A 26,594-nucleotide genomic window follows, 5' to 3' on the forward strand; every position below is an offset into this window, starting at 1 on the left:
GCCTGAGACTGTGTCCTCTTGTTCTGGTACTGGCCGCCTGGGAGAAGAGACCAACATCCTCCTGTCTGCAACCTCCCTTCAGGTAGTTGTAGAGAGTAATAAGGTCACCCCTGAGTCTCCTCTTCTCCAGGCTAAGCAACCCCAGCTCCCTCAGCCTCTCCTCACAGGGCTGTGTTCCAAACCCCTCACCAACTTCGTTGCTCTTCTCTGGACTCGTTCCAGCAAGTCAACCTCCTTCCTAACCTGAGGGGCCCAGAACTGGACACAGTACTCGAGGTGTGGCCTAACCAGTGCAGCGTACAGGCAGGGGAAGAGTCCTTGAGAAGGGATGTTCAGCAAGAGCCAGTCTGGGTACTGCTAGCCTGAGGAAGAAATCAAACATTTGCCACTTCTGGGGCAGTAATGGGAAGTAAAGCAGGCAGCAGAATATAAGGGTTCCTTATCAGGATATTAAACTGCAGCAAACTATCAAGGAGCACTTCAGGAATGAGTGCATAGGAAAAGAGACTTCAGCATGACCTGGATAAATTGCAAAACAGATACTGAAAACTCTGTCAGTTAACGAAAAAAAAAAGGGGGGGAAGAAAGTAGAATCCAGGCAATGTAGTACTTTGTGCATAGTTAAAAGTCAGCATATCTTTAAAGAACAGAAATGATTGTCTCTTCCTGTCTTCCACAGAAAAGGAACTGCCATGATATGAAAGACTGCTTTGGCATCTGTGTGTGAGAGGAGGTATGTGATTAGTGTAAGCAGTCTTGCAGCATAGCCCCTGGAAACCTTGCTGGTTGGGGCTGTGAAAGGTTGATAAAGCATTTTACAAAGCTTTGCCTGGTCTCATGTCTCACCAAAGGCCACTCTCCGAGCAAAATGTTTCTCTTTGTGTGGTTTGTGCCAGGAAATGAAGTACACAACTTGCTGTGGTAGGGTAACAAGTGGCAACAAGGTGGGAAGATGGTTTGGAAACCTGACCCGAAGAACAGGTTTGGTCAGTGAGCCCTCACCCCTGATGCCACAGGGTGTGGGTGGCAACCCCAGTGGATACCTGGTGTCAGAGAGACACATCCAGGCACCATCTCTGCTTTTTTTTTTCTCTGAGTGGGAGGTTGGCCTCTTTGCTGTTAAGGATATCAGTAATGAGACAGAAAAGTCTTTTCCTTTGCTTTGCAGCCTTCAGGTTCAGACCTGGCTTTCAGGGAACATGGGGTGTGTGACCTGCATGCGTGAAGCAGCCTCTCTTTTTCCTGCCTGTTTAATCTGTGGTCTTTGGCTACTGCTAAAATGCTTTTGAAATGCTTTAAAGTGAGTAATGAGGTGTGCTTATTAGTGGGAGGAGAAATTCTCAGTTCAAATCTGAGCTTTAAAGTTAAATCCAAGAGCTCTGTGGGTCTTACCCACACCTGTGGACATCCGTGGCCAGTCAGAAGTCAAACCTAGGGAAGTTTCAGTGCAGAAAACTTGATTCCACAATTTCTGTGCTCCTAAACTTTCAGTAAAATGAGATGAAATCTGGGGATAAGCAGCACTGGGTGCAGATGATGAAAGCAGCTTGTCGATGAGTAAGTTAACACAGCAGTAACAAAGGTGTTGCTGTCAGACTCCACTGAGTTTTATGCTTATTCCATTTATTTGGCTGTTCTTGTGGAATAGAGCAAAATATACAATCATTGTTTAGTTTATTTCTTCAGCAGTGTCCACATTAAACAGTGTGAGTTAATTAAGTAGAGTTGCATGACATGGAAATGTATAAACACCAACACAGAATACAGACAGTACACCACAGAGGCAACATACACAGTGCAAAAACTTACCTTCCATCAATACTCTGATAATCTTTTATCTTCTGGATACATCACCTTTACTCAGGAATGGGTTTTAGGGATGTTGGGAAGAATTTATTTAAGAGACACAAAGATATCCCAAAATCTTCCTGGTGATGCCTACACTGATAGGTTTTTGGGTGCCACTTCCATGCTGCCATGCCATGAAGCATTGGTGAGAGCTGCACAGGCTCTGGGTCTGAGCCCATCCAGAAGGCAGTTACCAGTGTGCAGGGGTGAGAAGAGCTGTGCTGGCAAATGCTGTGAATTTTAAGCTAATGCTTGAACAGTACAAGCATCATTTCCCATGTGCCATCACATGGAGCCTGCAGTTCGTGCTGGGGACAAAATATCTTGTGCCCCACTGTGTGCCATTGGCTGCTACAGCCCATGTTGGCCCCATGGGAGCTGCCTTTGCTGACTGCTTGCAGCTAGTTTGGAGGGTCAGTGTGTGCGTGTGTGGCTGGGTCCTGGCTCACAGCCTGGGGAATCCCAGCGGGCAGCCAGGTCAGGGCTTTCTGCTGTCTCTCCACTGCTGGAAGAATTTTTTTGTGGCTTTATTAGCTCATCCCAAGTTAGGACAGTATGACTTGGCCCTTCCTTTCCCTACTGGACACCTGCTGAAAATGACCCAGATACCCCTTAGCTGTCATGGACTGCATTGGTGTGCAGCCTCATTCAGTGCTTGGTGAGCACTACGTCAAGGGGAGACACCGTGGTTATGATTTGTTCTTTTCTTTTCCCCATGTATATTTGTGTGTTTGAGTGCAGCAAACTATTTTCAACTTTTCTTTGCTGAACTGAGCACTCATCTTACTCAGACCTCACTGGGCTTGCATAAAAGCCCCCATCCCAGCCTGGGTGTGCTGATAACACTGATTTCACTGGTGCATATGGAGTGACAGATTGCCTCTCCTGGAGTCCATTTCCATCTGTGGCAAAATTACAAACTAATTTGCTGAAATTTGTTGAGCATTTTGATCAGGATTACTTAACCTGTGCCACAACCCCTCACAAAACACCAGCACAGTATGTCTGGTTTGTTATTTAAACTGATGTTATCAATGGAGTGTCACACTGCATTCTTTGCAGCTGGGTACAAGCATCCTTAGCAACACCTTTTTTCTTTTCTTCTTGGAGAAATATGGCTCCTTTCCCCCTCCCCCCCCCACCCCCTTCCTCCCTGACAAAAAGGTTTGATTCTTTGTCTTCATCATGGTTTTGATCATAAACCCAAATGAAAATCTTCACAGTTAGAAAGGACATAATAGATCCTTTCAGGTAGTGACCATAAGCATTGGATTTCACAGAATCACCAAGGTTGGAAGAGACCTCAAAGGTCATCAAGTCCAACCTGTCACCACAGACCTCATGACTGAACCATGGCACCTCTGAAATAAAAGCTTGTTTCAGGTTGGACTTGCTGATCCTTGAGGTCTTTTCCAACCTTGGTGATTCTATGTTTAGAGTAAGCATGATGAGCAAGGGGCTTAAAAACTACTGCAGAGACATTGCCATGAGATGGGGCTCTCAAAGACTGAAATAGAGTTGAGGGCTTTTTATAGTCCAAGCTGTTGTAGAAGTCAATACCTCTATCACTGCTCTTGACATGTGGTGTGGCACAGATGTTTCCTTCAAGCTGCCAGGTTGATCTGAAGTGAAATACCCCACTGGTACAGGGAGGCTAGGGAGTGGATTAGTGACTTTTTAATAAATATGTGATAAATGCCCAGTTTCCCTTAATGTATGGATGGAGTCACTGAAGATGTGGATAATAGATACTGTTTAACCAAGTATCACTTTCTCAGCTGACTAGGTCCATTGAGGATTGCCATTCAGGAGCCAGCGTTCCAAGGCAGTAGGTGAGTTGTGATGTTTAGGCTTTGCAGCAGGGCTGATGTGAGAAGAAAGAACCTGAAATCTTCCTAAAGGTATAATTTTCACTTTGGATATGGACACCTCAGGACATGGGTGCTCTTATAAGTGCAAATGCACTGTATCTCAGCTTTGCTGCACCAGCAGCAAGAAGATTTTTAACTTCACAAAGTGGCAGTTGAAACGAGGCAGCTCTGACCCCTGGAAAAGGGAATGATCATATTGACAAATAGTTTTGCATCAGCACCTACGTGCCCTGTAGCCCATGGTGCCTGCCAGTGCCAGCTATGTGCAGGTGGTTAACAGAACAATGGCCTGATCCCATCGTGACATCATCACATTAACCACCTCTCAAGCAGAGGACATTTCTTGTGGGTCTCTGTGGTAGCACATGTCCAGCTGCTGGGTGACAGGCTGAAGCCCAGCAGTCTGGGGCAAGAAGCATCCTGTCTATCTGCTACATCTGTAGGGATCTGCTCCCTGCTCATTGAATGCTCCCATGAACACTCATGCTGAAAACAAGCAGTCCTTGCTTTCTGCACAGTGTTTGCCTCTCACTTGGGGCATAGTCCAGTGTATTTTCTGTCTGAGCACGGAACTGCCAAAGACAAGTTCAAAATGCAATTTAAAGGTGCTGTACCTGCCTGTGCTGCAGTGGTATGGGCACACAGAGTTGGATGTTTCTAATAGTATGGGTGTGCTGCTGGGACATGCAGCCTTAGCCAGGCTTGACCTGCACACTGGTGCAATATGGGTGACCCTTGGGAAAGCTGTCGTGGTCGCGTGGGCTGTTCTCAGTAATATGCAGATTGTCCCTTCCAGTTACCATGCCAGGTTTCCAGGAGGGTCTCTAGACCTGCAGCTTCCCTCCTGTCACCCCATTCCTGGCAAACCTGCCTCCAGGAAGAAGCAGGGGTCCCCCAAACCATCCCTCCACAGATTTCCCTTGCTTAAACAGACTTCTCTGGCTTAAACAGTCACTGTGTCTCAAGGGTTAACCAAGAGTTAGCTGGAGGTTAGCATGCACCCACAATCTGGGGGTGGGGTGGGGGATAACATAATTTCTCTCCATATCTCCTTGTGTGAGTACATCTTCAGGGAATACTGCACCTTTTCCACAGTGATACCTTCCTGGGCTGGGAAAACCTTTTTTGTGCCTTCTGCTGGGGCAAGTGTTAATAACCATAAGCAACCCCAGTGATGCATCCATGAATGTCCACCATGTACAGAGACATCAGCATGTGTGTGTAAGCGCCGGCCTTGGTAGGATCTCTGCTGGATGCTGGCAGAAGCTATGCTGCTTTCTCATCCCCAATCACTGTTGATGTTCTTCTCAGGTTTTCCTTGACTTTAATGAATTCTGGTTCATGGTCTTCCTGCTTCTCCTGCTCTTTCTCCAGCTGTAAGAAAGAAGAGCCACCATTATCTGTGCATGCCAAAGGACAAAAGTTCATTAGCTGCATCATAACTGTGGGCTTCAGTATTGCTGAGTGTGCAGTCATTACTGCCTGAGGTTGAATGAGTGTGTAGTGCCCATCAGTGCTGTCTTTATCCAAACCATTACACCAGAGCCATGTTTAATTTAGTCACTTTTTCTGGCCCACTGAAACATTTATATGGGGTTGAGCCTCAGCTCCCCCATTCCCCCCACGGTCTGTGCCTTGTGCAAGGCAGTTAGGATAACTGAGGGGGTAAGAAAAAAATAATTAGTTCTACCTGATCCAGCCTCTGGTGCCTTTTTAACAGCTCTTTTTCAAAAGGAGACTGCAATTTCTTTGCCTCTTCCTCTTCCTTCTTCTGTCTGATGAGCTGGTTTCGGCGCCGGTGCTCAAGCACCCGCTGCAGCTCTGGCTTGCTGTCCATACTCAAACCTCTGTGGATAAAAAGCAGGTAAATCAGGGCCAGAGTGCTTACACCCTGGAGAGTAACCACTGCCAGTTTGGCAACCCCCAAACTCCTCTCAGTCCTAAATGGAAACATAGGACATTGGTCCACAAACAAGTCCTGGTCTACGAATCCATCCACAAGGCTTAAGGGTGTTACTGAGAGCACCTTACTGCTGGGATGGTGCTTTCAGCTGCCTGCCTTGGGTGGGCACAGCGTTTGCTGGCTGAGTGTGGGGTTTCTGATGCTGGAAGTTTTGCCAGTCCCATTTCATTGAGGGGCTACAGCTGTCTGGGTCGAGTGTGGAAAGGGGAGCTGCGACAGGCTTCTGCTTCAATGATGTCGGTGAGAGAGTCATCTGCGTTGAGGGCATTTTAAACACGGACGGTTTTTTCTTCCACCAGCAGGGGTAGTCATTGATCTGCAATGATTGTCCTGGCAGTTGCTTTCCTACTCTTCGCATCGCAGTTTTGCTTCGTAGCTGGGGACTAGCGATCCTCCTGTTGACGTGGAGAGTTTGGGTCAAGAGACCAAAATAAAATCCCCTTTCTTCTGGAAGCCAGAGCCTTCGCTGGTTGGGCAGACATCTGACTCCCCTTCGGCCACCCAAAGCTTCTCTGATGGAGAGGATCTACTCCAAGCTCTGTTCTGTGAGGGAACGTGGGAAAGGAGGCATGGCAAGGGCATGCAGGCAAGATGTAAATAAGTGGAAAAGAGATGAAAGAAGTTCTCCAAATGGATGTCATAAACCTAACACTTTGAATATAGCCATGCTTAAATTTGGACACTAAGATGTACCTCCTGCAGCTGACCCCAGCTGCCTTCCCCCCAGCTTCTGCTCCTCTGAAAGCATAGGAGTACTTATGGAGCCCTAGCCAGAGACCAAAACCTGAAGCTCCTGGGAAGCTGAACATAAGCTGATACCCACATCCCCAGGACTTGGTATTTGGGCCAGTTCTGTTTAACATCTTCATTGATGACTGTGATGAGGTGATTGAGTGCACCATCGAGTTTGCAGATGACACCTAGTGGGAATGTCCATCTGCTGGAGCTGAGGAAGGCTTTGCAGAAGGATCTCAGCAGTCTGGATCAGTGATGTGTGGCCAGCTGTGTGCCATTCAACAATGCTGAGTGGGTCCTGCACTTCAGTCACAAAAACCCCATGCAATGCCACAGGTTTTGGGAAGAGTGGTTTGAAAGTAGCTTGACAGAAAGGGATCTGAGGCTGCTGGTCAACAGCTGGCTGAGCATGAGCCAGCAGTGTGATTAGAAGCCAAGGCAGCCAACAGTGTCCTGCCTTGTATCAGGAATAGTGTGGCCAGCAGGAGTAGGGAAGAGATCGTACCCCTGTACTCGGCACTGGTGAGGCTTCACCTCAAATACTGTGTTCAGTTTTGGACCCCTCACTACAAAAAGAACATTGAGGTCCTGGAGTATGTCTGGAGATGGGGGAACAAGGCTGGTGAGGGATCTTGAACACAAGTCCTATGAGGAGCAGCTGAGAGAGCTAGGGTTGTTCAGCCTGGAGAGGAGGAGGCTGAGGGGACACCTCATTGCAGTGACCTGAAAGGAGTTGGGGTTGTCCTCTACTCCCAGGTAACAAGAGATGGAATGAGAGGAATGGCCTCAGGTTGCACCAGGGGAGGCTTAGATTGAATATTAGGAAAAATTTCTTCACTGAAAGGGTCATTTGCTACAGGAACAGGCTGCCCAGGGAAGTGGGCCACCCCTGAAGGTGTTTAAAAGATGTATGGATGAGGAGCTTAGGGACATGGTGTACAGGGAGATGTTAGGCTATGGTTGGACTCAGGGCAGACTATTGCAACTGCACAATTTTGTGTTGCTGAAGAATAGATTATTAAGAAGTAGTCAAGGCTAAATTTATGCATCTAACTTCTGCAACAGCAGCTGAAATGTAAGCTTCCAAAAAAATATAGGACTAGAATGAGTTGATGAAGTTGTATTTTTGAGAGGAAGGAATTGAAGATCTGAGGAGCAGTATGGCCTGACCACTTTTGTGGGATGGGTTTAACATTTGTTTGAACTAAAGGGCTGAGAGCATTTACCACACCCTGCTGTAAAATGTGAGCTGTTTGGTTCCTGTGAGTGAATGTTTGCTTTGAGGTGAAGGGGGGACCTCCCCATGTCTGTGCTAAGGGTTTGGTGGGTCAGGGTGTGCTATTACCATAAAGCTTCTCCTTGGCACTGCGAGGTTTCTGTTGACCAAAGGTTGGTTGGTTCTTACCAAGCTCATTTTAAAGCAGAGATGTCAAACCTAGTGGACTACAGAACTTCTCTTGGCAAAGTGACAAGCACTAAGGTGCTATCTCACATCAGAAACTGAACTGGCAGGCAGAAGGAAACACTCTCGAGGTTCAGCAAACCTCTGTGCTGTCACTGGGGACCGGTACTTGCATCCTTCCAGTGCCACATTTAACAATGCTTCCTATTTCTTTCTTTGTGGTTTGGTTGGTTGATTTAGGGTTTTTTTGCTTTATGACAGGACAAAGTTCATGGCAGTATCAGTGAAGGTACCAATACCAATATGTGATATCAATAGTGCTGGCCTCAGAGCTGTCATGATGGTTTTTCAAGGCAGGAAGAACTGTATACTGCAGATATGCTTTTCCCAAGGCTTCAGAGAAAGCAAGCCTGCCTTGGCATGCTGGAGATCCAGCTTGCAATGCTGCCTGTGGATTTAGGGTTTGTTTCACAAGGTGCTAATTTGAGTTGCTTCTCCCTGCTGCTTAAGGGAATAAACCAACAGCAAAGCAGAAACAGGAGCGAGTTGTAGATCATTCTCCCTCTCCCCTTAGAATAGAATAGAATAGAATAGAACTAACCAGGTTGGAAGAGACCTTCGAGATCATCATGTCCAACCTATCCTTCTCCCCTCTCTCCCTCTAATAACTTGTAGCAGAAAGCAAAATGGGAAGAGTCAGGAGTGACAAGAAACCAGCAGTAGGGTTTGTTTGGTATACTTGCTGAAAAATATTTGGGAGGCCAGAGTCAAAGCAGGTGTAAACACCTGAGCCATACAAGATTATAAGCAGAGGCACCAGGAGATGCAAGATGGCTTCGGTGGAGCTGCCTCCTACCAGGACCTGATAGCACCTGTGGATGTAATGTGGTGAGAGGCACAGAAATAGAATACAAAGTTCTGATGGGCTTTTTGTTTGCCAGTTTGAAGTTCAGCTTTGTCACACGCCGAGGGGTCTGTACTCTGTCTGCTGCCATTTGTCTCTGCTGCCTCTGTTGCAGGGATTTCTTGAATCTTTGCTCCATCTTGGTTAGACTTGAATGATCAAAGCCAATGCTGGTGGGTGGGCCTTTAAACTGGGCAGTATCCCTGGGCAGGATATGGTCACTCTCAACCCAGAGAGTTTTAAAAATATCTGGGTGGTGTAGCTGGATCTGCTGTGATGCCAGAGAACAGCCTGGGTATGGTCCTGTAATTCTTCTGTTTCTGGGAACATCAAATCAAAGCCCAGCCCAGCCAGTGCCAGGACTGATTAATGCAACCTGCTGGCAGGCTTGATTGTTTGCTGAATTAATATACGTGTCTGCTTCTTGTGATGACTTTAGTCCTTTTGAACAGAGGCAGCGCTCCTTTTAATTAGGTGGCCAAAGCGCTATCGTGTCAGAATATTTCAGGGTGTTCAGAAAATGTTAATATAAAGCCAGAAGGTTTCCTGCTGTGCTTAAAAGCTTCTGATCTGAATGTGCTTTTATTGCACTGATGTTCAGACAGTTGCTGCAGAGGAATGATGTGGCTGTAAGTTCACAGTCATTGGTGACGTTTTCCTGATGTCAGATCTCTACCCCTAAAGAGTTCAACTGGGGTGATGGGGTGGGAGGTCAGGACGGTGAAGACCAGCCTAACTTTACTTGTTTAATTTTCAGGGAGACAGTTTTATAAGCTTCAGTGTATAAGAAGTCAGAAATAAGGGTCTCCTTGTACAGATGATCTCACCCTGGTGTTCCCCCATCTTTCAATGGCTCCATCCGGTCTGCACCTCTTACTGCCTCTGGGTTGAACTTAAAGCCCACAAAGCATGCTGTACATTGCTAGGCATTTGGCAAGTCAGTGATGGAGATATAAAAAAACCAGGATCAGAGGCAAAACAGGGAGAAAACATGCATGGGGCATGGAGCATGGGGCATGGAGCAAGGGGCTGTAGAGATGCCTTGCATCTTTTTGCACTTGTGGCTTGAGGTTTTGAAGCTCAAATATGGGAATAGCAAGCAGCAGCAGAAAGTGCTTCAGGATGGCAGAGCAGGGGCTTTTCATTCTGCTTTAGTGTTAAAAGAAACTATCACCTCAGAGAAAAGAGGAAAGGGCTACAGCAAGTTTTATGCTGTGTGTGTTTGCAAGTGAAGGGATTTGTTGTGCCTTTCCAACCTTCAGGTTGTCACCGGCACTTGTGCCTTGGTTGCTGAGCTCCAACAGCTCAGCACCTCTCATAGCCCTCCAGTGGCAAGCTGGGATCTCTTCTTACCTTCTGTGGTTCATCAACAGCTCTCTGTGCAGCTCTTGGTGGCTCTTCGAGGCTTTTACAGGATTTAGGAGTTTTTTAGGTTTGATGAGGTCTGGGTTTCCATCTATGTAGTCTGGGTGAGTCAGGATATTCCCACCATCTGGTCGCTCCCGCTCTAGCTCAGTGTACATCGATGCTGGAAGAAAAGAGAGGTGTTTGTGTGAGAAGTCTCACCCCACCGTGAGCTGGGAACCCGCTGGAGCTTTTCTCTCCTGGGCAAGACAGAGCAGAAGAGCTGGTGCCTGCCCCAGCTGCTTGAAACCTCTGTCAGGGTCTGCATGCACTTGCCTGCTGTAGGTTTTTCAGAGGTTTTAACAAACTACTCCCTGTGTGTTGTTGATGAGACATTTATTAATTAGATCACTTAAATGACTTGCCAGCCGCTTGCTTCAGTGGCTGCAGCGCTTAGTTCCAAGGATTAATTAATGCAAGATAGGTCTAACTAAAACTGGAAGCAGCCATTGCTGTGGGCTGTGCTGAGCTGCTGCTTTGGCTGTCCTGGCTAAGTTTGAGGGGTCCCTTAGCACAAGAATATGTGGTGGGACTTGAAGGGCTTCCAAAAAAACAAGCCTGAGGAAGTGCTGCTCTATCTGAAATGTCAAGGAAAGATTTTGCTGCTGTCCTGGTGGCCTAATAATCGGGATCAAGCCCCATGGCAAGAGAAGCACAATTCTCCCCAGCAGCGTGTGGTCGTGCTGTAACAATGGGCATGTTCTGGGTGTAAGAGCAGGAGCCCACTGCTTTGGGACTGATGGCAGCTTGGATTTCAGGCGAACCGCAGGGCATCTTCACTGCTGGCATTTTCCAAGCGCTCTACATTGCTTCTTTACAAAACCCCCGATACAAAGTGAGTGCAAAGAGGAACTGCATGTGGTGGGCTGTGTCTTTAAATGCAGAGCACAGTGGGGCTGCCTACAATTATTCAGTGTACGGTCTAATCAGGGGCCCAGAAAGGGCAATTTATTCCTGACTATTCACTTGAGCAATTTGGACGTTTACCAGTAAGAACAAAAAGTCCTAGGAAAAGGGTGTAGGCAGCTCCCATGTCTGTAAGTGCTTCGTTATTGCAGTATTTTGGGGGGCCTAGTGTGAAGTTTTATGGGTTGATGGAGCAGCAAGGAAAACAGTTGTTTGGTAATGTTGCCTCTCTCTCTTATTGCAATCTCATGTATAAAAGGAATAAAACCCCTTTTAAAAGAAGGAATCAATAAAAAAGGCAAGAGAAAGCAGGCTGGGTCATTCTTTCACAGTCAGTAAGTGCTCACCAAATGTGAAGTGGGTTGCAATCAAACAGAATTGTGTAAGGAATAATACTGCTAAAGAAATGATTCAATATCAAACAACTCATTGAATGTTAATGTGACCGGGGCCCTACTGCTTTGGGAACAAAGAAAAACAAATCAGAGACCATTGCACGAGTGTAATTGGGGTGAATAGTTCAGTACATATTTAAAGGGTGCTTGGAAGCTGGAACCAGTGATTTCTTGTATCAAATTATTTTCCTCTAGGATCATACATCACTCCTGGCAGAGGGGAAGGTAGCATGGTTTGATGGCAAGTGCCGGGCTGACTCAGACCCCTGTGAGATCTGACTCCACAGGTTGAAACTCAGGGCTCAGTGTTGCCGTCCAGAGAGACGCAGGGACTGAAGAACAGCCAGGGGTTAATGCAGCACAATTTCATGGCTAGTTTTTGTTAGGTGAAAGCCAGGTTTGGAGCAATGGGAAAAATGTGAGGTTTCTACTGGAGTAAAATTGATTTGTTTTCTTTTCTTCCTTCTACTTACTCTTTGTTTGTTTTCTATGGGAGAAGAGACAGAAAGAAACAAGGTACAAGAATCAATGGTTTGTTTTGGCATGAATGAAGGGGATGAGCTCCCATTTCAAATGGCAAAGCAATGTTTTAATTCTTCAAACAAAAAAGTCTCTCCATGGAGTGACTTAAATAAGATGCCAGGTGTTTTCAATGGAAACAGGCTTTGGACAGCTATGCCAACAGACAAGCCTCAGTATCACTGTGTTGTCCTGTCGCCCTCTTCCCACTGTTCCTGTGCCACTGTTTTAGAGCAGAAGCTGCCTCCAGTGACAGAGATGCCCACAAGTGCTTCTGTGCTTGGACACCAGCTCCTGCCACATGGCAGAAGGGCTGAGGCATATTGATCTTGGATTTGCCCATCTTAAATCCACCTGTGGTGCTCTGCCAGGGGATAATGCAGCAAGCAGCGAGCATGGAAGGATTACACAGCCAACCAAGCCTGAAGGAACAGCCTGGATGCTGTAAGTGGCTGTAACTGTAGTGACTTTGGTGTTTGGTTTTCTCTTTTTTCTATACCAAGTAGCTCTCAGGCTCTGCTGGTAAGCTGTACTAGTTCTTGGGTCACTGGTGCAGCACTTTTGCTTGTAAAGTACGTTTCCCCCCCTGCTTTCCTGGTGTATGTGTTTGCTTTTGCAGCTCAGGAGTGAGAGTCCCTTATTCCCTACCTACAGGTCCCAGGTCCTGAGATTTTTGCTTGGGGCAGTCTGTCCCCACATCCACACAGTACTAATGCCCAGCAGTGTATAGCACTGTTGCACAGTGTCACCCAGCCCTTCAGTTTGTTCTTGTGGTGTTTCCATCCCCCATACACTGAGAATGATCAGGGAAGGATCCCTCCTGTCTTGGGAGACCTTTTGCTTATGTAGCATTTTGGGGAGCACCACAGTGAGCCTGGAGGTTTTGAATTGGCTAGAGTGGTTATTTTCAACCTAACCTTGCACGGCTGAGGCTTGCAAAGAAGCAGCAGTTTATTAGTCTGGTCACTGAAGGCAGATGGGGAGCTTTTTCCTGAGACTAGTAGAAATGAATATACTTGGAAGGAAAGAGTGGGAGGAATTGAAACTGACTGGAAATGTTTCTGACCAGGGGGCTGTTAAATCAGCGTGTCCTCACAATGAACACTACTGTGGAGGCCAGGACACAGCAGGTAGCTCTGAGCTTAGTTTCACTATGCTAGATGTGCCTAGGAGTGTGCAGACACCGACCCTGGAGGGTTTGCCTTCCAGTGGGTGTCCATACTGCTGCCCCAGGGACAAAGTCAAAACCTTGAGCTTGTCCCTGCCTAGGACTGGAAGGAGCCTTACTACAAGAATAACACTTTAAACCTCCAGAAGACCTTAGTCTGGAACAATTCAAGGAATGTCTTTATTTGCATTGAGCAGGAAATGAAAAATGAGAATATAAAAATATTGGTGTGCCTGAAACACAGCTTGGGGTTATGCTGAGAGTAAGGACAGGGCATCCTTCCTCCTGCAGCTTGACAGATAGGGACTCAGTGCAAAATGTTTCTCATGTAATAGATCTATCATCTTCAAGATCTGATGTAATTCATGTCAGTGTAAGGGGAGACAGACTGCTATCAGGCTGCTTTTTGCCATTATTTATAGTGCTAGAGGTATAAATCAAGCCAGGGCTCTGCGGTGGATTTACAGCAGGATGCCTGGTTTTGCATGATTCAGCTGTAGATCAATGAACAAGGCTCTGCTCTGGCACCTCCTTGGCCACCACCATAAATCAGCAAAAGGTGTTAGACATTTTTATATTGTTCTTGGCAAGATCTAAACAACCCCCCCAAAAAAAAAAGAAGTGTGAATTTTAATACCCTCTGCTGTACTGAGAAAGACAGTGTGACCTTTGAAACAGGTCTGCTTTCAGGTGTTGCTTATAAAAGGTAGCTGTTTGCTCCAATGTACTCAGTTGTTTGCTTGCTTTTACATATTTTCCTTACTTCTAGAAACCTGAAGCTTTCTAGGAAAGGAACATTTCCAAGTGACTTTTCTGTAAGTACAAGGCAAGACTTACAGGGCTCCTGGCAGGTACTTGCACTACATGTATGGTGTGATCTCCTCTCTCAGCCATAGCTGTGAAAGAAGCTCCCAGTCTTGATTAGTTTTCTAGAAGACCCCCACAGGGAATATTCAACATCTTTGAGAGGGCCCAGAAACCAACCACCCTCCTGCCCCAAGGTGAGGGTTTGGCTGGAGGAGAAAAATGACATTTCAATATCCTGGTCTGTTCTGCCCTCAAGCAACCCCTAAATTTCTGCTCAGACTGCCTGCTAATGTTTATAAACACCCCAGTCTCTGGGAGCCTCGGGAGAAAATCATCAGCCTGCGATCCTGGGGCATATAGTTTCCACTTCTGATTATGCTCAGCTGCAGTCTTTTGGTCAGCAAGGTATCAGGCAGTGTTGGTGCAGCATTAAATGTATTTGAAAACCAGAATGTTGAAAGCAATACATTAAATATACCCTGCTAGGAGGGTGTGCAGCTTGGGATGCTAAGCAGCTTTTGTGCAGCCCAAGGCAAGCAGAAAGGTTTTATGCTGCTCCTGGAGAGGAGGAAGAGGAGGAGTGGCTCATGCCCAGGCTGAGGAATGGGGACCTCTTGAACAGCTCAGCTGTGGCTGGAGCTCAGCTATGCAGAGCTATGCTGCTGCAGCTCTTTGGTTTTCCCTCACTCATAGGAGATGCCCTGCACAGAGCATTTATTTGGGAATAAACAAGTTGTCTCTTTGTGGTGGGTTTCCCTGTGAACCCCTCTCTGTAAGGACTGTGGGCTGCCTGCTGCTGCCCGTGCTGCTACTGGCAGCCTGCTTCACTGTCCTGTTGGGAGGGAACTAATCCCCAGGAATGTTAAGGGGATTAATGGCCCTGGAAAGGGCAGGTAACCTGAGGGGTGCAGCTCTGCTTACGGCTGCCTGCTTGGCTCCAGCTGTTCTTCTCAAGGAGAAAGTCAAAAGAGGTTGAAAAGAAAATAATCCATAGCTGGTGGGTTTAGAAAGCTGTAGGCTCATACTCAGTACCTCTCAACTTGGGACTGTATAGGAGAGGGGAGGGTGCAGCAGGTCACAAGCTGCTTTTTGCAGATTTTCATGTGAAATGCCTCTTCCCCTTTGACTTTTATTTTGCCAAGCTCTCTGTGCCATTCTGCCCCTCTGCTGGCCCTTCCCCTGCAGTTTTTCAAGGCGCCTGCAAACTGCATTTCTCCTCCATCAGCACTGCATCCCTGCTCTGCAGCATGCCCTGCCCCATGCTGTGATGCCCTGTTGGTTGTCAGCATCCTTCACTCGCAAAGCTGTTCATAGAATCATAGAATCAACAAGGTTGGAAGAGACCTCAAAGATCATCAAGTCCAACCTGTCACCCAAGATCTCATAACTACTAAACCATGGCACCAAGTGTCACATCCAATCCCCTCTTGAATACCACCAGGGATGGTGACTCCACCACCTCCCCGGGCAGACCATTCCAATGGCTAACAACTCTCTCTGTGAAGAACTTTCTCCTCACCTCCAGCCTAAACTTCCCCTGGCGCAGCTTGAGACTGTGTCCTCTTGTTCTGGTGCTGGTTGCCTGGGAGAAGAGACCAACCCCCTCCTGGCTACAACCACCCTTGAGGTAGTTGTAGACAGCAATAAGGTCTGCCCTGAGCCTCCTCTTCTCCAGGCTAAACAACCCCAGCTCCCTCAGCCTCTCCTCATAGGCTTTACACTCAATGCCTCTCCCCAGCCTCGTTGCCCTTCTCTGGACACGTTCAAGAGTCTCAATGTCCTTCTTAAATTGAGGGGCCCAGAACTGTTGATGCCAGCTTCTGCTGCACAGGTCAGTGTTTAGCTTCAGGTGCAAGCTATAATGCAAAAGTAGTTTGCTGTCTTTTACTTCTGCTGCCTGTGTCATTTGTAAGCTGATTTTCCCAACAGAGCATCTGAGGAGAGGTTTGTTGATAGGGGCAGATGATTACTAAACTGCCCTTTCTGGGAAGAGAATGTGCCTCTGTCAAATACCATCCACATCAAAGCAGGCAGAAGGCATTATTTGGGAATGGGATCTAAGTTCAGAGGATATTGCTCTTTGTAATTCTGTGAAACCCTGTCTCTTGGTACAAGGGTAAGACTGAGCAAAATCCTCAGAACACCCAGAGTCAAACCCCTGGATCTGGGTTTGTAAACCCACTGACCTAAGGGACCATTTCCTGGGCAGAAATGATTACTTAACATTATGGCTACAGAGAAGAACCTCTGGGTTTTGGGTGCTTGGGGTTTATTCATGAATGTGACTTTTAAAAAGAGCCAACAGATTAATGAGGGGCTGCTGAAAGAAGCTGGTCATACACATCCTGCAGGTAAGGAGACTGCAAAGCAAACACACTCCATACAGGCCAGCAGAGCTGGCTTAAAGCTATTTACACAAGGAACCTGACCCTGGGAAATAATGCGAGTTTCTGACACATTTAACTGCAATCATTGGAGGGAACCTTCCCTTTTCTGGGCTACACCTTCTAATAGTGTGAGGGAACCATACCTCACACCCCTTCTCCTTGGGAAGGCTGAGAGAAGCCAGCCTGCCCTTACACCTTACCAGGGTTTGCATGTGTAAGTGATGTGTAGGATCTTTAAACTAGCCTCATGTCCTTTTAAGCACTGGGACATGCACACTCCTTCCTGCTAACCAAAAGTTAACAGTTTTTTTTCCAGTTCAGAGCATGAACTTTCAGTCAATGCATTTCCATTGTCTGAACTGGGGCTGGAGTTTGGCCCTGTGGCTTTTCCCATGAGAGTGTAATGGCAGAAAAGGTCATGCTGTATGTTCAGTCCTACAGAGAAGGAAGCCAAGAGTTTGTCTTTCACTTTGGATTCTTGATCTGTTGATGGCATTCGCTGATTTGCATGGTTTTCCTATAGAATCAATCTTTACATACATAGAATAAACCAGGTTGGAAGAGACCTTCAAGATCATCGCGTCCAACCCATAATAGGTAATGATTTGTATTCCAGAAACACAGAACAGCTGTGGTTGGCATCATGCAGCAGGGAAACATTTGCATGGGAGCCCCAAAGCTTTGTGTGGTGAGAGCAACTTTTGGGTGTGCAGCTGCTTTGCATCTGCTGTTGGGAGGACAAGTGATTCAACCTCAGAGCTGGGCACTTGCTTTTGGAGGTCACTTTCTGTGTGGTTGGTACGTTCAGGGCAGAGTGAGGCACCCAGGTGCTAACTGCAGAGGCTGAGATGTGGGTACTGCCTGACAGGGAGGGTGACAGTGCCTGGAAGCCCTTTGATGGACGAGTCCTAACAGCTGAGCCCCAAAAATGTGCCTTGACACCCCAAGTGATCCCTGTGTTACTGTCGTGTAGCCATTCCTTCACATTAGGTTAATGGCTGCTGTGGCTTACTGCCCTGGTGATGGATAATGATCTTAATAATGGGGATGACGATCATAATTATAACATGGTGAGCCCAGATTGGCAGATGCTAATCATTGCCCTCTCTGGGTGAGATGATCCTAGCTCCCATCCTCACTGTGATTTTCCTCTCCTCTGGTTCCTGTGGTGCCAGCAGCTCAGGAGGATCTCATATGGAGGGACCTGGCACACTCCCCATGGCTTGTCACCAGGTGACCGTGTCACCGACAAATGATACGTGTGCTCCGGAAAGGAAGCAAAGAGCCTTTGTCTGCTTTTAATCTATAGTTCTTAATAATTAAGTAAGGCTAATTCTGGTATTTATAATGCAATAGGGTGAATGTGACTCACGGTGGCCACCGTCAGAAGCAGTTCCCAGCTATTGGGCGAGTGCCTCAGGGCAGCAGGTGCACGCACCCTGGGTATCCTCCTCACCTTTTCTCAGCCCTAACATTCAGGAATAAACCCCAGGAGGTCATGAGGGTCGACACAGAAATAAAACCCCCATGGAAATGTGAAATGAGGCAGGGGCACATGGCTCTGCAGTTCCTGGCACCACTGCCAGGATGTCACCACTCTTCCTGCCTTTGCCTCTCTGCTGAGTACACACTGGGGATGGGGCTGCCCTCCAGTACAGCCAATGCTCCCCACCAGTACAGTCAGTATTCTCCCACCAGTATAGCCAGTCCCTCCAGTCCAGTCATTGCCCCCAGCCCTGCCTACCCTAGCCAGGTACCATACCAGCACTGCAGCCCGTGCAGCTGGAGTCTCTGATTTACACCCTCACTGCACCCACCCAAGTGGGGCATAGAGGGGTCTCTGGGCTCAGCCTGGGAAGCTTGCACACCGCCCCCTGCAATCACTGCCAGTGTACATGAACTTGGATGTCACCACGGTCACCCACTGAGCTTTGAGCTTCACGCACACCTATTTGGAAGAGCGAACTCCCGACAGGTCTGGGGCTAGCTGAGCTGTGTGCTACGTAGAAGTTACCAGTTCCCTGTTTCACATCAGCTAGTGCTGGAAGTGCTTGCACAGTCAGGAGGCAGCAAAATCCCCTCAGCCTGAAGTTCATTTAATTATCTTGGACTATGACAAGCAAAGATAACAAGGCTGGGATCCCACTCTGTTAGCAATCACCCAGGGACGTCACCCCCCCTGCCTTTTGCAGGCACCACGCGGAGTGGCTTGTTTGGTTTTGTCAGGCAGTGACAGATGTTTATCAGCATTTCTCAGTCACAAAGTTGCTTTTAATTTCTCCTCAAATATTTGCTCTGTGCACTTCCCCGCCCATGAGGGAGACGCACATCAATCATTAATGACTGTTTCAACGCGGCTCAAAGGTATTTTGTTGAGCACAGAGAAAATTCTCCCACGTTGATTTGCAGCGATTCTATCAGCCAGAGCCCCCTGTCCAGCCCAGTGCCTCTCCCAGTGGGTTTGAATTGCAGTGTGGATTTGCTTAGAAAATTTCTCGAGGGGCAGGAGTTTGTTTTGAAAGGCAGAAGCAGAAGGATTCTGAGAAGCAGAAGCAGCTACTGAAGTATTAAAGTAACATGATATCGCAAATAAAATTTAAGCCGGGGTCCAAAGTCACCTGTGTGTAAACACTTCTGCAGCAGAGACTAATCCCATGGGGACCAGCAGACCATCCCTGTGGTGAGGACCTGGCAGAAATGTGAAGACCACCCTGGAGCAGCTAGTAGGGGACCCTGGACTTACCTGATTTCTGCAGCGCAGCCTTGGGGAGCCCGGGGGAAAGGTGCTGCCCTGTGCCCCACGACATGGGGCTGCAGGGGCTGAGGCTGGCACTTCTGCTCGGCTGTGCTCGCGCCTGCATGACTTTTGGCAGGGTCCAGCGAAGCTGCCTGGCTCCTGCCAGGTCTCTCTGGCAGGAACAGGGACGGAGGATCACGTGGAGGTGGCTGCTGCACCGGTGCTGCCTCTCTGCTGCTCACACCACCCTACTGGGACCACACCAAGGGCTGGAGCTCACCTGGCGGGAGCCAGTGGCTTTGCCCACTTCTCAGTGCTCAGTCCCAAAGGTCTCTCCGCCACCCTGAAAACTTGGTCCCTTTGCTCTGCGTTGCTGGATGATGTTCTCCCAGGACAGATGAACAAGCTGAGCGTCTGTTTCCCCCAAAGTAAACAGCTCTGTGCGTGCCCAGGCGCCCGAGCAGCCCGCTCAGCACAACTGCTGCTGCCGGCAGAGAGGTCGTGTCCCTGCTCCACGGAGGACGATTTCTCCTCCTAAGCATGCCCTAACCATGCTCCTGGAGAAATCAGATCGCCCCAGAGGAAGCCGCACGCCCACTCTCTTTAGCAACCACTGCAACAGCCAAGCCCGGCACCAGGGCAACCGCTCGAGTTATCGTGATTGTTCCCTGGAGTGTCGCAACACCCTGTCAGCTACCGACTGCTGCACGGGCCCGGGGGAGCAGCTGCTGCACCCCATGGCTAAGGGCTGCGGGAGGCACAAGCAGGCCCTGCATAGAAACAGGGGCATCCTGGTGGCACCAGGTCTGGGTGATGCTCCTGCATCACTGCCCCAAGGTCTCAGGCTCCTGAGATGCAGCCCTTGCCTGGATTTGGCTTCTTGTTCCCTTCCTCAGTGTGGCTGAAGGTACCATGTTCGTTAGCTTTGAATTACCACAGGCCTGGGAAAACAGAGGCTGCAAAGCTAGAGGAGAAGATGGAGTTAATCCCCCCCCAGCAGCTCCTTTTGTCTTTTAGGTGGATGCTGCAGTCCAGCTCTGCCCAGGTTGCCCCATGTCAGCCTACATTTTGGTCCCAGGAGGTGGGCAGAGATGGAGTGAAACCATATTCACTCAGAAGAAGGGGATAAGGGAAGCTGGAGGGCACTGGCATGTGTGCAGTCACATTCACGTGCTGTGGCACCCATGGGTGCATGCATGGCCTGGGTCACATGCTGGGTCTAATGCTGTCAGCCCTGGGAAGGACTGGAGAAAGAGGCCAGGGGTGCTTGTTCACTTATTTTCACCTCTCCACATTTTGCTCTTCTCCACATCCCAGTATTTTTCTCCATTCCAGCCATGTTTTCCAGCCAAGTCTCATCAGTGCTGGATGTGACCAGAAACCCCAGCCTCTCCCTGCTCACCTCTCAAAGCTGCTGGCACTCACCTGAGCTGCTGCTCCTGGGCTTCCCACTTCCACTTGGACATTTGGACTGAAGGGAATATTCTTTCTAGAAGAAAAGAGAGACACAAAAATGACTGTTGCTCTGTTACAGATGAAACGTGGGAGGAGCTGCTGGTCATCTGCTACTAGAGACTTAAACATTCTTTTTTCCCACCTCCTGACCAGGAGCTGTTAAATCTAATTGACATGGAGCATCAGATGCAGGAGATGAGAGGCAAGTTGGTCTGCATTCCCCTGTGCTTGGTGAGTGCATATGTGTCCTTGTGCAAGCACAGTCAGCCCATCCTGACCAGCTGTGGGTTAGACACAGACAGGATTTTGAAGACACCATGCAACATTTGCCCCTAGACCAAGGGTGTGGTGGAGGAGAGGGCTTTAGGTAGAGAGGGTGTGCAGTTTGCTCAAACTGCACGTCTTGCAGCCCATATGTGCCCCAGGAGCTTTTCATGGCTGTGTAGATTCCCCTCACATCACCATTGCCTTGTAGCCTGGCTGCTCATTGCACACTCCAAAGGATCACCTGGCTCGGTTTTAAACTGAAAAAGAGATAGATGCACATTTGTATGTCTGCCCTCAAGCTGCCTTTGAATAGGCTAAAGCTCGACACCTGGTGCTAGGCTTTGGGTCTGTCAGTTCACTGAAGATGTGTGTGCATAAATTTAGACCTGCCTTGAGCTCCTGAGCAAGTGTGGTTATGGCTGGTAGATGCAGGAGTAGAAAAGGTCTGTGATCCACCAACACCTTCTCTCAGCTGAGTAAAACAGTTTGGGAACAGGCCAGCTAAAATGTCTGGACACATATCTGTCTGGTATGCCCTAGTGCCTGACCACTTGCACATCTGGGGTCCTCTCTGCAGGGAAATGGGTTTGTAGGGTGCTTAGGACCTAGTGTCCTGAAGCAAAGGACTCCTAATGGCAAAACTGTTTCACTAGGAGCTCCTTGCACAACGATTGTCTTTGCTACCTAAATTAGTAAGCAATCTCACCCTGTGCTCCTGAGTCTTTGAGATTAACAAACAGCCTTTGTATTCCTGCTGTAGCTCCCTGCGAGTTACTGTGTGAAGGCGGCTCATTGCTGGGTGATATTTATCTGGAGTGGCTCCTGCAGACAAGTTGCGTCATTCACCAACTGCCCCCATGTTCCTGATGGTGTACCTTCATGTCCTAGGAGAAGGTGACATGGGGAGCTCACTCCAGTATCCCTCATTATGTCTTCTGTGCTCAGCGTGATCCTGTGTTGCTGTGAGTGCTGAGGGGGATTTGCAGGCGAGGTGTCGTGCAGCACAAGTACAGGCTGGGTGACAAATGGATTGAGAGCAGCCCTGCAGAGAAGGACTTGGGGGTGCTGGTTGGTGAGGTGCTTGACATGAACTGGCAATGTGCCCTGGCAGCATAAAAAACCATCTGTATCCTGGGCTGCATCAAAAGATGTGTGGCCAGCAGGTCGAGGGAGGCAATTCTGCCGCTCTGCTTTGCTCTTCTGAGACCCCACCTGGAGTACTGTGTACAGCGCTGGAGCCCCCAACACAAGAGAGACATGGACCTGTTGGAGGGGATCCAGGGGAGGGCCACAAAGATGATCAGAGGACTGAAACACCTCTCCTGTGAGGGCAGGCTGAGGAAGTTGGGTCTGTTCAGCCTGGAGAAAAGAAGGCTTCAGGGAGACCTCAGAGTGCCCTTCCAGTACCTGAAGGGGGCCTACAGGAAAGCTGGAGAAGGACTCCTTAGAAGGTCATTGCCTCTTGTCCTATCAAGAGGCAATGGTTTTAAACTAGTGCAGGATAAATTTAGATTAGACATTAGGAAGAAGTTCTTTGCTATGAAGGTGGTGGGACACTGGAACAGGTTGGTCAGAGAAGTTGTGGACACCTCATCCCCGGAAGGGTTTAAAGCCAGGCTGGATGAGGCTTTGAGCAACCTGGGCTAGTGGGAAGTGTCCCTGCCCATGGCAGCAGGGGCGGAATTAGAAGGTCTCTAAGGTTTCTTCCAACTCAAGTCATTCTATGATTCTATAATCTGGGTGAAGGGGGAATTGGGGAGAGGAAAGGAGGGTTGGGCAGGGGGATGAGGTGGGTGTCCTCATGCCAGGAGCTGGCAGAATCATAGAATTGTTTTGGCTGGAACTCTGTCATGGCTGTGCTGAATGTGCCCCTGGGCTGTCACTGATGGGTGGCTGTGTGGTTAATGAATGAGTGCTGCGAGGAGAAAGGGTGGCTTTGGGGGGGGTGGGGGGGGAGCCCACCCCAGGTCCTCCTTACTGTGACTGTACATTAGATTGACTCTGAAGTGCTGAGTGACTCTGCCAAATGATGTTGGCTGCTGGCTGTCCTTTCTCTAGCCAGCTGCTGTGACACCAGGAGCTTTCTTGTGTAGACAGGTCTCCTGTGTATTTAAAACCCCTGGACATGTCAAGTGAGTGCCCAACACAAATAGTGGCTTTTCCAGGGTTGTGTAATGCAGCCAGCTGATGTGAATGCAGCCAGATGATGTGAATGCAGCCAGCTGATGTGAATGCAGCAGCAGAGAGATAACACTGCCGCCAAGCTGGGCTTGCTGTCCGCCTGGCCACCGCGCCAAGGAGCCTGGATGCAAGCTGTGAATTACAGAGCAGACAGCTCTGCCTGGCCCTGCCTGTCTCTATCTTTATTAAATCTCCACTCTCAGTGTGGGGTTGGGAGTGCAGCTCTGCTGCCAGTCATGTCTGGTCTCCTGACCTGCAGACAAAATTCTGGCCCCAACAAAGTCACCCAGGGCTGAGACTTGAAGGCAGACAGCATTTTGCCTCTCACTGTAGGGAGGTCTTGGGGGCTGGTTTAATGTTTCCTCTGATGGATTTGTGCTAGGCAGTGGCTGAGATGCTGCCTGTCACGGTGAGGACCAGCCAGGCTGCCCAGCCCTGCCTTCTAAGTCTTCCTGTGCCCTGGGCCCCAGCACAAACTTGGTGCAATTCCATTACAACCTAAGAAGTTGTACTGGTTGTACTGCGACCTTGGCAATGGCAGAGCTTTGCCCTGATACTCTGTCACCTCTGTGCTATGGGATGGCTGGAACACGCTTCTGCTAATCTCCACTCAAGCCATGAGTTGTGTTTGCAGAGCAGGATGGCTTCTTGAACCTCGCCAGCTAACAGAGGGGAGTTAATGATTGCCCAGATGATAGACTTTTATCTGCTCCCCACAGGACAAAGCAAGGGACTGGACTCTGTCCCCAGCACAGCTGGGCAGGAGGACAAGTACCACGGGAGTCAGAGAGCTTCCTTTGTCACAGTGAGGGCTCAGACAGGGAGGGTGTACTGTAGTAAATGGCTCCTACTTCCCAAAAAATCCCCAAGCCCCCACGTGAAAATCACTTCTGTGTGCACTGCGACTGCATGCTGCCAGGAGTAAGAAGTAGTGAACCTGGCATCTGATGGTAACACTGTGCCCCTCTGTAGGTGAGCAGGACGGATGAAGTATGCCAGGCAGATGGAGAAGGAACTGCCCCAAGCCCACACGATGCTTCAATAGGTGGCAGCAGCATCCAGAACGCAGCGACTCTGGCCAGGGAGTTTCTCCAGCAAGAGGGGGAGCATCTTGCATGGGATGTTGCTGGGGGGAGCAGGTACCCCTGGCCCAAAGGCCAGCTCGTGCCTCAGATCCCCAGCCTGCTTCAACCATGTCAGTGAGGAGCTCTACCACCTGAACTGAAAATAGCCTGGCTGTTAAGTGGGGTTAAATGTAGCAAAGCAACATGAAGTATCGACAGCAGGTAGTCTTGTGTTCTGCTTTTACTGTTCTACGTTACTCCCAACGTCCTGGGCATCATTATGTTGCAGTAGGAATGTTCCTGGCCCTGACTCCAATACAAAGGACTCCTGCAGCAAGAGTTTGGAGGCAGTTTTGTAGCTGTGGGCTGCTTGGACCCACCAGCTCTAAGCAGGCATCCGCCTCCACGGCTCCCTGCTCAGGGAGTGCAATGCTCCTGCTGCAGCTCAAGGCAAGCCTCCCTCTATAAACCATTAATCAGTGCTACCTGTCCTACACGTGGGCGCTCTAATATTTACTTGCAGCAAAACTGATAGCTGATAATTTTGGACCATGTTTGTGCTTTGATGCAAGTGGTTGGGGAAATGAGCTGCTGGTGTGGTCAGAGTGTGAGCCACAGAAGAGGTGAGGAGGATGGCTTCAGGCAGGTACGGATTCATACAGGTGCCATTAAGGTGCAGTGTTGTAACATCTACATTGTGCTGTAGCCAATGTTTGAGCTAATAAATTAGGCAAGAAATTGCTGCAATCAGATGGTGGTGATAAAGAGGTATTACAGTGGGTGAAATGTCACCCAGGCTGAGAACTGATGTGAATCTCCTGCAGACCTGGTTTTGGGAAGGAAGCACCATTAGCAGGGCTGAAAATTACCCGGTGCATGAGCTCAGAGAAAGGTACTTTGCCCATAAGGAGTTGTAGCAGCTGTTGACATCAGTGTTCAATGAATGAACTGATTAAAATAGTCTTATTGCTTAACCCAGGGGCTGTGAAAGAAGTTGTCATGACCTGGAACAAGGCATTGATGGTTGGCAGATCGAAGCCAGCATTTCTCTGTGTGATGAAGCCACAAAACATGCCATTTAGAGGTTAGCCAAATTGTACTCTACCCCTGCTTTCAATTAGCTCCAAATACGCTCTTGCTGCTCCCACTGCTCTGTATAAAAATGTCTCTTACATGCTCCTGGATGCTGAGATACCTCTAAGCTGTTGCCCAAATCTCCCGTGTTATGGCTGAATTCTGGTCTGTCTGCTCATTTGTAGCATCTGGGACTGATCCAGGGACCTCAGTGAAATCACTGGAAGAAACTTTTGAGGATTAGTAAGATTTTTTCCCATCTGTGATGTCAATGCACAGAAATCTGTCAGCTCAATTGTTTTGCTGCACAGTCTCACCATGTGATGTGTTGAGGCTTTTTTGATTCAGCAAGCTGGCGCACATGTTTGCTGAGATGAAACCATGTTCTCATTAAGGAGAAGCACAATCAACAGCATACTCCAGCACCTAATATCACTGTTAACTCCCTGCTGGCCTTTGGCTGGATGAAGTGCTGCAGTTTGGATGGATTTCCAGAATGTCTTGAGGGCTAGGAAAGGCAGTGGTCCCCCTCTGGATCGGGCAGACTGTGCTCTGCCTTCCTGGTGGAGGTCACGACGCAGCTGCTGTCGGGGCTGTTGAGAGAAACTGCGAGTTCCTCTCTCTCGCAGGGGCAGAGTGATGCTGGGTTCAGGAGAGTTACTCTCCAGCAGGGAGCTTGACCGTGCACATTCCTCTGCTCCCAGCTCATTGTGAGACACTGTTATTTTGGCAGGTTTTGCAATCGGGACTGGCAGGCGCCCAGGAGTCGATGTCCAGGCACATCCCCAGCATTCCTGAGCCAGCAGCTATGAAATCTGCTGCCCTGACACTGCCCTTGTCATGGGAAGGGGTCTCAGCAGGGTCTCTGAACCACCACGGCAGCCCGTGCTTGCGCCAGCCCGGTGCCCAGCCCCATCTCTCCCTGTGCCAGGCTGCCTGCTGCCCTTCTCCAGCCCTGCACACAGCACACCTGCTCGGGGCGAGCAGGGTTTTCAGGTGGTGCCATGAGCTTGTGTTACTCCTGGTCGCTGGGCACAGCCATAGCTGATTTCACTATCGTATTGCAAAGGAGTCTGAGAAATATCAAGTTATTGGTGTAACATTTCATTACCACTCTCTTGACCTCTGCAAGTCTGTAGCATTTCTTGGGAGGAGGAGGGTGGATGCTTGTGGCTGTTCCAGCAGGGCAACCAGCGGCCTTGGGGATTTTTTTTTTTTAATTTTTGGGGGTTTTTTTTTGGCAAATGCAGTTTGTAAATGTGTAGGCTTGCAGAAGGAGGCTGAGCTCTCAGCCTGGACAGGGAGCCAGGCTCACGTTACTGCAGCTCCCATGCCGCGCTCGGGAAGCACCAGCCAGGTGGCCACTTTGCTGCCCAGTCAAATGGAAAATTGCAAATGCTTCAAATAGCACTTGATGTTATTTTATTCATAAAGAAAACACAATTTGACCCAGATGAGTGCAGTGCTGACCTCTGCCTGTCTTTGTTACCAGTGCCACTCCTCTCCC

At 48.8% G+C, this 26,594-nt stretch overlaps 1 protein-coding gene across 2 annotated transcripts in view; it reads right to left on the reverse strand.

Moving 5' to 3' along the window:
* Positions 1-4,513: 4,513 nt before the first annotated feature.
* FAM107A (family with sequence similarity 107 member A) overlaps positions 4,514-26,594 on the reverse strand; it is a 29,702-nt gene continuing 7,621 nt past the window's right edge. Inside the window, exons 2-5 of one of the 2 annotated variants that reach the window (XM_054180734.1) lie at positions 20,472-20,535; positions 10,077-10,251; positions 5,410-5,566; positions 4,514-5,093 (exon numbers count right to left, since the gene is read on the reverse strand). In XM_054180734.1, coding sequence (XP_054036709.1) covers positions 4,986-5,093; positions 5,410-5,566; positions 10,077-10,251; positions 20,472-20,535 — 504 coding nt within the window. In that variant the 3' untranslated portion in view covers positions 4,514-4,985. Of the gene's footprint in view, positions 5,094-5,409; positions 5,567-10,076; positions 10,252-19,052; positions 19,633-20,471; positions 20,536-26,594 lie in introns of those variants that run through there. The other variant, XM_009905925.2, reaches the window with a different exon arrangement.

Source organism: Dryobates pubescens, chromosome 1, assembly GCF_014839835.1.
Source record: "Dryobates pubescens isolate bDryPub1 chromosome 1, bDryPub1.pri, whole genome shotgun sequence".
NCBI classification, from domain to species: Eukaryota; Metazoa; Chordata; class Aves; order Piciformes; family Picidae; genus Dryobates; species Dryobates pubescens.